The sequence below is a fragment of the Solea solea genome, chromosome 16, assembly GCF_958295425.1.
Source record: "Solea solea chromosome 16, fSolSol10.1, whole genome shotgun sequence".
NCBI classification, from domain to species: Eukaryota; Metazoa; Chordata; class Actinopteri; order Pleuronectiformes; family Soleidae; genus Solea; species Solea solea.
In genome coordinates this window covers 8351371-8362980 of record NC_081149.1, presented here as the reverse complement: position 1 = coordinate 8362980, position 11610 = coordinate 8351371, and the positions used below count along the sequence as shown (strand labels likewise).

The following is an 11610-nucleotide window of genomic DNA, read 5'->3' as shown; positions in this document are numbered from 1 at the left end:
CACCACCGTCTCCCCAAGCTGCATCATGTGTCTGCACTAAGTTTTTTAATGTATAAACTAACATAAGCATTGACAAATAAACAGAGAGTGACATTTATCAAGTACATAAAGGTACACAAATATGTAGTCACTGGCTTATTAATGAAATAATATTTTGCCATTGCTTTATAAAAAAGAAAAAAAATTGGCACGATAATTACCTGGACCCACTCATCTCTCAGTGGTGTGTGATGTGTTAATTGCACCTGTACGGTGTCCTATAACTGGATGAACGCCCTGTTTATGGTTATCAATCAACCCGCTACACATGTCCTCGCAGCCTGGGCTCTTGGTCAGGCGCCAGCATCCTATTGGCTGGACAGCAGTGAGGCGGAACAGAGATGAGTGACAGCTAACGAGCCGGGGGGGAAGGAGGAGGAGGAGGAGGAGGGAAAACGGGGACTGAGCAGTGTGACGGACCTCTGACAAGTTAACAACCTCTGCCTTTATTCATCCTCACATGCAGCTGCTCATTTGTCCGCGCTGAACATTTTTTACTCGCACGGTAATAAAATATCTTAATAGAAAACCTATTTATTGAGGTAACCATGGAAACTAAGTGCGCGTACTTAAGTATTCCATTTGTGCACTTTTGGTTGCTTGAGCACATCTTGTCACAAGTTGCCAAATTCAATGATTAGTTCTCTTTTTTATGTCAAAACAAACATTTAACTGTATTTACAATGTATGTAGACTATATGAATAAATGTAACTATTGTTCAAAAGTAATTCCCAACTCCACGGATGTTTAAAAAGTGCTTTTAAAAATACTTTTTTCCTCACTTCGAACGTAATCATCTTCTGACTAAGTGACTGGGAACCAAATAATCATTAATAAATAAATAAAACAAAGAATCAATAATCAACCAGTTACAGTTTTTGAGAGGGAGGTTAAGGTAGAAACCTGTAAGAGCCCGTACAAAAATAACAATAAGTAAATATGAACTTAAAAAGATAACCCAGTACAAGCTTAGGTGTCAAGAATTGCACATAATTTAATTGGGTTACTAATTCAATTTGTCTAAATGTAGGAAGAACGACCATATTTACAGTATGGAGTGTTTTTCTTCAGAAAAAAAGATTATAAAAACAAACACTTTCTCACTGCAAAACATTTTTACTCTAGTTTTTTTTGTACAGATGTAATAAATTGACACAGAAAAAATATATGATATTTAACAGAAAACTAACCGTGGGATGTTTTACATAGGGAAAGATGGAGATTCCTTCTAGTTGGGTTTTTATGCACTTAATTATTATTAAGCTTAAAGATAAGTTTTATAAACACTGAACAGTGTGTTAATTATGAATAATATAATGTTGAGGAACATGTATTGTGTCTAGTTCTTCAAAATCTGAACGTTTTGTTCTCTTTTTAAAACAAAATCCAACTTGTTCGTCATAAATCAGATACCTAAAACAAACATGTTGAAGAAATGTCATTCCTTGTTTGTTCATATAACCTTCTTAGCGTCTTTAGTTTCAAAATCACAAAAATCAAAAGTCTATTTTTGTACAAAATCCAACTTATTCTCTTCAAAAATTGTTAATCATCGATCAGAAATTTGATAAAACTTTATTTATTGTCATCTTTATTTGTTAGTACTCCTGACTTGAGTAAAGGATCTAAAAACGTCTTCCCTCAGTATCGTGTGAGTTCTGTGTCCAAGAGCCGGCTCACGGTCGTCAGTGCGTCAGTGGACAGTCAGTGAGCAGCAAACAGGAATGCGGCCAGCGGAGCCTCCACTGTGCCTCTCTGAGTTTCCAGAGGGGCCCTGATGTGCCGCTACCTGCCCACGCACATCTGTCTGCTCTCCGTCTTCCTCTCAATGGCACCCTCGCCTTAGATCATCTCCTCTTTCCTCCACGCTTGACTTGCACTTGGCTTGCGTGGAAAAAATGTAGACCGTCTCTCGCCTCTCTCCTCCCTGGAACTTTGATGTCTCAAGTGTGATTGCTCTCGGATTGTGGCCGCTTTCCCTTGAAGGTTTTTGACATGAAAAGCACACTGGGCTCTCAGGTTTATCCCATGGCCAGTGATCCAGGACTAAAACAATCAGCCTGGCTCACTGCGGGATACTGTTACCAGGGAGAGTGGGGCACCGTGCATAGGGGTTTCCTCAGCCATGAAATACACTTTTCTTCCGAGTTCCAAACACATTTGCGGCGTGTTGATTGAATTATGCCAGTCCACGCTGTCATTAATAGATTTTTGCTTGACTTAAGTGCAGGTCGATGTGCAGGCGCACAAACAGGCAGAGGCTACATTCATGTGTTTGCACAGATGTGGGCGACTCAAAATGACTCGATGTTCGTGATGAACGAAAAAAAAGCAATGAGGCCAGTAATTTGCTTTAAGATTGACCCAATCTGATAAGTATGATAATGTGACATGCCATTAACAGCAGCGGCACAAGTGACAACCCTTAAGCTTCACTTACACTTTCATTAAATATTGATCTTATCCGCGCTCGTTTATGCTCCAGTCGGCAAATTACGGCAGATAGACATATTCCCGTGACAGCGGCGCTGACGATAATCGTCCGTCTTCGCGTGACATTTGGCATAACTGGTGTTTTATGAGCTGGAGTGCCATCGGTGGTGCTGGTGGAGGAGAGAGAATCATTCCATGCTGTGCTCGGGGTCTCCATTATGCCAGATTGTATCTTGTCTCACTGAGGGCACAGTGTGACAGTTAATCCACTTGAGCAGCATCTCTCGTGGAATAGAGAGGTTAAACAGCTCACGTTATACTTGGCAACTTTGGTGAGGTGGTTCGTGACACATTCTTCTGTGCGGGTGACGAAGACATTACTTTAGAATCCTCTAATGGAACCGAGGTGGACGGTTTTAGGTCCTGCTGAGGGAAGACTGAAGGATAAATAACAAGTTAATTCAACGTTTGAAGGACAAATTCAACTTCAACTTGGACCCAACCATATAAGGCTTTCAAAAATGTGTTTGATATCGCAGTTATGATCACATAATGTCGGCATCTTACATATTTATTAAGGGGAAAAACTGCAGATTGTATTTATTGCTCTGCTTTTCAATCAATCAATCAATCAATCAATGTTTATATAGCTCTTAACGATATCTGCAAGCAACTCAAAGTACTTCACGTAAAAAAGGAAAACAGGAAAACGGTAAGAAACCCCCCAAAAAATTTACAATTAAGAACACTCTTAGTAAATATGTTTTGAGTTTACTTTTGAAAAGCTCCCAGCTGAGTGATGGAACACAAAAACATCACATGTAACAATGTTCCAGGCGTTAGCAGCAGCAACAGCAAAGGAACGCTCACCCCATCGGGGGACCAAGGCCATTAATGGCTTTAAAAGCAAAAAAGTAAAGTTTAAAAGGAAACCGACAGCCTATGAAGTTGATATAAAACAGAGCTAATGTGTTTGCAAACTTTCTTTGAGACGTCGTACGTGCAGTATACGTCATCTTGTACCAAAGTTGCTTGAGCGAAGGAAGGCTTTAAGTCTTTCCCAGATGACAGAATGGTGTTATCCGAGATCCAACAACACACCTCAGAGGCGGGAGTTCCGATGCCTCTTCCCCCTTGAGTTTCCAATGAATGAATGAATGAATGAATGCAAGCTCAAACATGCTCGCTAAACTGACAGATATTATACAACACGTCCGCGCCGTCGACGGTCTCCTAATGATACCGTGATTACCGTCTCAGCTGCAGGATCTCCACTGGTGTCTTATCATCCAGGGAGCTCAACATACCTGAGAGACCAGAAAAGCCCGGCATTAGCTGCCACTATTGTTGCCCTAATACCTCCTTCAATTATCCACAAGCAGCTCTTTAGTGCGGCCACTGCGTCGGAACCTCCCCGACTGGTTTTTCCACCAATTTTTGTCCCTGATTATCTGGATCACTGGGTGTTAAAGGACCCACGCACAGACAAACACAGATTCACGGGGGGGGGGGGGGACAACTACCTGTGTGTCGGGGGACAAACTGTCCTACCACACACAGTGTTTATTTAGCCACAGCTTTTCTTCTCCCTGCAGAACCTGCAAAACCAGGAAATAATTCCTTTTTTCCGTGTCTGTCTGTCCCCCAAAACATTCAGAAGTGTCTAAATATACCTCAGATTTTAAATTTATAGAATATAGACATTCAGATTATAGTGTTGGACACTCTAATTCGACTTTAGGTGTGTCTATGTGGCCCTGTGATGGACCGGCGACCTGTCCAGGGTGTGACCCCCGAGATTGAGAGTGAGAGAGATTAAAGCATTTGCTCAATATCCGTCAAATAATCCGGTTTATATGTCACAGAGTATAGTCTGATTACGACTTGCGTGTAAAAACTCCAATAATTATAGTTTATACATTTCTACATAGTGTGACTACAATCAGAATACTCCGCAGGTCTTTGTTTATTCTGATTATGGCCATATTTGCGTCAAGGTAACCAGAAAAATAGCGTTTACTGTTTTTGGGGTGGTGTATTATTCAGATTATGGTCTTAGTCTGGTTGATGTGGGTGTGTAAGTGTGAGGATTTGACATTGAGGGTGGATCCCTCCAATTCCTTTGATAGGAAAATATGTAAAAATGTGTCAAATATCAGGCAATTTAACTGTTGGGCTGATGAATTGCGATGGTTTTCGAATTAATTGTACAGTTTTGTCCTCAGATGGTAAAAATCATTAGTGTTTCTCAATAAATGTTTATTTAAGAGTTTCTGCACTGTTATTATATGTTTATTAAAGTCAGAATTCTGAGAAAAAAGTCAGAATAATCCACTTTTTCTCATCATTTTGCCCTTTTTAACTTTTATTTTTATAACAGAAAGTTCACAATCTTCTTTCATAGCACTATATATTGTCCATCGGCTGCACTGATTTCTTCAGGATCAGCCACAGAAAAACCCGCGTTTGTCGCCCTCTAAACACAAGCTTTAGAGAGAAAAAAAGGAAAAACAATTGAAAACAATCCTAATCCTGACCTCTGCACTGCCCGCACAGAGGCATTACCGTGGTGTTTGAACAGGTGCAGATGAAAGGGCCACAGGTGAGGCAGTCACATGCTAGGATGACCACGCTGTGACTCACCTCGGCTCCGGCCAGCTGCCTCCTGCACAGGTCCCGACGCACTGATCAAAGCCGCCCACTTCCCGCGGTGACAACACCGACGGCTGAGTGTTGTCACGGCCGTCGACGAGCGCGTTAGTGACATGTGCTGCTGCTGCTGCTGCTGCTGTCGGGCGATGTGTGTATCCTCAGATTAATTGACACACCTGTGTTTTAATTCACGCAGACGTTTGCTGGCGATCATCTCATCACACATCCATCAACACTTAAGCCGCAGCTGCTTCGCTCAAAGAAAGCAAAGAAAAAAGAAAGAAAAAAAAGGGCTAATAATCTTTCCTGTCTTGGCTGTTAATGTGCTGATGTGTGAGCTTTGATCTGACACGGAAAAATCCTGTAAGTGTCTGCTGACGCTGACTGTTTGGATGCTTTAGAGCAATGAAACTTTACCTGCAATTATTGCAATGTAAGAAAAACATGCTTTCTATACAACAAAATGCCCTAAGTCTACCACCAGTCACATTGTATTACTACCATTTCACTTTGTGACCCACTTATATGAAAGTCCAGTATAATAAAAAAAGAAAAATCAAGATACAGATTTCATACAGAGAAACACAAACTTGTTTTTACATCTTAGTGAGAACACATTGTTGTTAGCCCTTACCCTAACCTCAACCTAAACCTAATTTTAACCCTAAAACTAGGTCTTAACCCTGAAAAAGCCATGTAAAGTCATGGGGCCCATAGGGCCATAAGTTTGTGTGTTTTTTTTGGACCTCACAAAGATATAAATACAAGTAAACACACACATTCTTGAAAAGTAGTCTTAGTGAGGACACCTTTACAGACGGTGCATTCCCCGGCTGTTGCAACTAAATGCCTAATGGTAACTTTTTAGTCTAAACCTAACCTAAACTTAAAACTAGCCCTAAAACCAGGTCTTCATCCTCAAAAAGTTTGTGAGGACCGACCCAAATGTCCTCACAAAGACAGGTTTCTATCTACAACTAAAACATTAAGGCCGGAATCTATTGTACACATAAAGGAGCTGTAAACAGAGCGGAGGAAATGCTGTCCCACAAGTTTGTACGTGACCAAACACCACAGGTGGAGTTACAGATAAATAAATACAGTATATAATCAAAAAATTTAAATTTAAAAAATAACTAAAAATGAGGCTTCATGTCACCGAAAGCTTCCTAAACTCAGAATGTCTTTATCATTTAAAAATGGGGGTTACACGTCAGTAGTGTTTTGGTAATCACTCAGAAATCCTCATGAGGGCGACAGAAGGATTTGATTTGTAGCAGATGGTTTATTATCAGTTCAATGCTTTGTTTTTGACAGAGCTGCTGAAGATGCTGAGGTTTTTTTTTTGGGGGGGGGGAGTGACCGGGATGGACAGGATTAGAAATGAGCATATCTGAGGCACAGTTTGTAAATAAAGTAAGAGAGGCGAGGTTGAGATGGTTTGGTCACGTGCAGGAGGATCATGGATGTTGTGGAGGAGGACGTGAGGACAGTTAGTGTAGCAGAAGAGGACGAGATCGAGGCTGATGATCTGTTGTGGCCACTTCTGACGGGAGAAACCAAACGAAGAAGTAGAATCAAATTTGGGTTTGTGGTGTGGTACAATTTGGCAGGGGTGTGATTGGTTTGGTTTAATGTAGCGCCCCCTACGTCAATTATTTCATACCTGGTTAAATGTTCTGTCGTTGACGTGATTTCTGCTTTTTTTCACAGCCAGTGTTCAAATAAAGGGGCAAAAATAATCCTAAAAAAAATAAATAAAATCATGACTAAGTGTAAGTTGAGAGGATTTATGGGATTTTTTTTTTTTTTTCCGGTTCATTGTCTGTGACGATGGGTGTGTTCGTGCTGTTTTTCCTCTCTCCCACAGGACCGAACAACCTGCGTGTTTTCATTAAGTCTCCTTTGCAGTCATTTGTCCCCATTATACTTGACAACTGTTAAACCAGTCAGATAAGAGACCTGTGTGTGTGTGTGTGTGTGTGTGTGCACTGAGATCTCAGCGCGTGAAACCTCAGAAGCCAAAGATGTTGCAACTTGTCCCAGACTCTTCACAGGAAACATTCCTTATCACCACAATCTATATCTATACAAGAATAATATATTAGGATCCAGGCTGTGACCGGGAAAGGTACGAATGACGAATGCTGCGGCAAACACTGATGCGTTAGAACAGATAATCCACCGACAGATGATTTCACCCTGGTCCTATAAACCCAGCCCTGCTGTCTGCTTGGAGGTCATGTGACCAGGAAGAGGAGGTGGGAGAGGATTGAAGGAGAAGCTCAGGTGAGACCACCTCCACTACTCAAGTCTTACATTTACTATTCAGGTAACACCTTTGCAGAGGCACAGCCAGCAGCCAAGTAGACCGATCTTAACTGTTTCCTTACTCTGGCTGTTGGGATGCATTTCACTATTCAAGCAGCATCCCTGTAGGATTAAACCTGGACCCGCCGTGTAAATTGGACCATTAATAGCTTGGACATGTTTGGCCCGGGGCAGCTGGTCTCGACGCTCCTGCCTGCAGTTTTCCACTCCCCCGCAGCTCACTTTTTCCCCGCGTTCCCAACGAGACTGGGATCCCAGCCTCAAATTCTCATCCCGGGGCCTTTCATCAGCTACGAGTCCTTGAGGAGTTATCTGCAGCCGGAGCCATGCAAGGAGGCTCTGCTGCTGGCCACACAGGGGGTCGGGATGGGGCTGCTCGCCGATGGCATAGGTGAGTCCACGGCAACTGATGATTTTTGTTTTCTCCCAGAATTGTGATATTTTTAATAGATTTATAGACAGAAACAACATTTGGTATTGGATGTTCTGTTGCTTTATCTGCATCCAGGGTTCTGAAAATACCCTTTTTTTCTGAATTATGTTCATTTGAAGGCCCACATGTGCTGTGTCCTGTTTTGAGAGCATTTTATCTTGTTTTCTTAAAGCACACTGATTATTTTCTACTTGGCCTGATAGTTTTTTAGTTTATTTTTAGCAGGGGAAGCTAAATATAGCTGTTAACTTTGACTCTCACAACTTGACATCATTTAGATAAATGCCAGATTGTTAGTAAATCTGAAACAGTTACTCTTATTAATCGATTACTATATTTATCATCAATTAACAAGATTTCTGATTGTTTTAGCTTCTTAAATTTAAATTTTAAATATTTTCCTCATTTAGTTGCTCCATAAACAAAGAAATCATTAAAAGTGAATCATTTTGGTTAGTGGACAAGACATGACATTCGAGAACATCGTCATATCCAGGTTTGACAAACACTGATCAACGTTTTTTTACGTTTTCTGACCAAACAATTACTTGATTAACTGTGAAACTAATTGACAGATTAATCGATTATGAAATCTAACTGATGTGATGTACATCGATTTGTGAGTAATTATCTCAACAATTGTCTTGTAATTTTGGATCACAATCACAATATCACCCAAATACAATAAATCGGAATTGCACCCGAGTATCGTGATGTGGTTGTGGTTGATCGTGATGCCGCCAAACTGGCACAGTGATGATAGCACAGCCTCTACAAGACAGACATGGAGCACCATCTGACTGCAGTGTAAATGTTTACAAAAGATTGGTTAACAGCTCGTAACTAACAATCAATTATCAGGCGGCGTTAAAGTGGGCCTAATGATCGCGGCGCTAATTACCCAATCTAGAGCCATTAGTTCCTTGTCACCCGTTGGCGATTGTGTAATTGCTGCCTGTGCTGTACTTTCCAGATGAACAGAGGCCAGTGAAGCAGCGTCGCGCACGCGCCAACTACAGCAGCTGGCAGCTGGAGGAGCTGGAGAAGGCCTTCGAGAGCACGCACTACCCCGACATCTTCATGAGGGAAGCCCTGGCCCTCAGACTGGACCTCATCGAGGCCAGAGTGCAGGTAACCTCGTTTAGTTTGTTTTATTTTCCATCTACTGTGTTGAGCTGGTCCATTTTATTTCATCTCAACTTTTTAACTTTCAACTTAATTCCTTCTTATTTAAGTGTTTGAAAGGTGCTTGCAAAATAAATGTACTATTATTATTATTTTTATTCAAACATGGTCAAATATATGTTCAGCAAAGTAGCAAAATGTCTTTAAATAAACAAAATAATAACCACTCAATATTCAAATTGGTGTAAGATGAATTAAGGAACTTTTAGTCTTCCAACACCCCCATTCTTTCTTTCTTTCTTATAAATGTCATTAAAGCTTCAGAGAAGCTTTCAAAACAACACCACAAGAGTAAAGACAAAATAATTGCAAACATTTAATGTTTGCAATTATTTTTGTTCCATAAATTAACAAATAAATTACAGATAAATTTAAGTTTTACTGTTGATATTCTCAGTAACTAGTTCAGTGAACACTTGGATGTTCTAATTTAATTGTTCAAATTAACCTTTGTTGTCGTGCAGACGTGTGTGCACGACAACCTCCTGCGTGAGTTTTTTTTTCCTTTTTTTTTAATCAGCTCCATTCAAGAACTGACCATTTTCAACAGTGTCAAAATGAATTCTGGGAAAATGGATTGCATTTTAACAAAACCATTAAAGATTTATGTAAATATCTTTAAACTATTAATTATTATTTGACTGCAAAATTATTTTGTCACCATTTTGAAGAAATTGGGGTCAAAGTGACAAACTGGCTTTAATGGGTATATTTGGTTGCATAGTTTTAGTTGAGTATTATTTAGATGGACGTGCTGAAAATAGCTAAATAAAATGAGCAGGCAGCAAAATAACAAAGAAGTGACATTAAAGCTCTTATAGATAAATGACAAAATATCTTTTAAAGGGATTAGGATGAACTTATGGGGGTTTTCTTGGAGGTAATTTACATTGTTTTATGTGCATTTTCATACACTATTATTATGCTTTTATTGGTTTCCAGGTCTGGTTTCAGAACCGTCGCGCTAAGATGCGGCGTCAGCTGAAACTGCAGAGTCAGCTCGTCGCAGGGCCGTATGTGAAAAAAGACACTGACGAAACATCGGAGAGTTCGAGCAGGAGCCTGAAGCAGCAGCAGCAGCAGCAGCAGCAGCAGCAGCAGTCGGAGGGTTCCGACAGGGAGCACTCGGAGAGGCGGCAGGAAGGAGACAGTTACCCATGGACAAAGGCTGCGAGCGTCGCGCTGAGCGTACGTAAGCAGCCCGTGACCCAGGGGTCGGGGAAGTGGGAGAGGCCGGAGGGGCCGAGCTCAGAGGAGCTCCGCTCCTGCAGCATCGCCAAGCTGAGGGCCAAAGCCAGAGAGCATGAGGCCGAGATCCACAGCACTGTAAACATGTCGGGGGCTGACACACAGTCACAAACACAGGAAGCTGATGCCACGCACAGTGATTGATTTTTTTTTTTTTTCCTCCGTCCTGTTTGTACAGACAGTCGTAACAAAAAGAAAAACAGAGGACAATGTAGACTCTCAGTACGCCGGAACATTCCCTTTTATATCCTTTATGTAGCTGAAATTAATCAAATATATTATATTATATATATATATATATATATATATATATACATATTTATATATATATATATACATATTTATATGTATATATATATGCATGTATATATGTATATATATATACACATATATATATTAACATATATGTTGTTTTTTAAATCACTAAAAAGTTCTCATTTTGTTTATGTTTTATAAATTGGCCTTCGTTTTTTATTTAAACAGAACGTTTAAAGTTATTTTTTATCTACTCAGACTGAAAAATTATGTGTATGTGACACAAATTTAGTTAACACATGCTGTTTAAATGTATTTACATGTTTCTGTGCTTTGTTTTTGTTTTAGCGGAATTACTCAAAAATTACAACTGAACAGATTTCGCAGACAATCCAAGATACAAAAAAAACACACTTAAAATTGCAAAACAGACCCATTTATTGCAAAGATTTGTGAAAGAATCTGCCATTCATAGTCTTATCCTATCCAATCCAGTCCAACTTTATTTATAGAGCACTTTAAAGACAACACAGTTGGCTAAAGTGCCATAAAAAGACAGTTAAACAATAAAAATAGTAAAAGCCAACATCTCAAACTGACTTAAATGTCTATAAAAGATTACATTTGGTGTAAATCCTGATAATAATCTAGATTTTGGTGAATTTGATCTCTTTTTTTTTTATAATCTCAAGTAAAACATGTTGTCTTCTAAGGATGCACAAATTTATATTTTTTGGACTTAAACTGGACACAACTCGAGTCAAACGATATCATGTCGTCCTTGCAGCAGAAATGGGATACGGTCGAGTAATCTTTAATTAATTTCACTAATGACGAACTTATTTCTGACCTCTCGGATTAGGTTTCACAGACGGGCAGGATGCCTGCGTGCAGCCACACGTCCTCCTCACAGGAAACAATGGAAGTGGCTGAACGGCGAGTCCGCAGTGTATAAGTGACACAATAAAGATCGTGTACAACTGCATTTAAGGACTTTATGCACTGACATTTTAGTATTGAGAGATTTTCACAC

At 40.1% G+C, this 11610-nt stretch overlaps 1 protein-coding gene across 1 annotated transcript; it reads left to right on the top strand.

Moving 5' to 3' along the window:
* Positions 1-6289: 6289 nt before the first annotated feature.
* On the top strand, positions 6290-10576 carry si:dkey-43p13.5 (homeobox protein unc-4 homolog). Its single transcript, XM_058653980.1, has 3 exons — positions 6290-7847; positions 8863-9020; positions 10017-10576. Exons 1-3 carry the CDS (start codon positions 7613-7615, stop codon positions 10464-10466), a joined length of 843 nt encoding a protein of 280 aa, XP_058509963.1. The 5' UTR covers positions 6290-7612; the 3' UTR covers positions 10467-10576.
* Positions 10577-11610: the final 1034 nt, after the last annotated feature.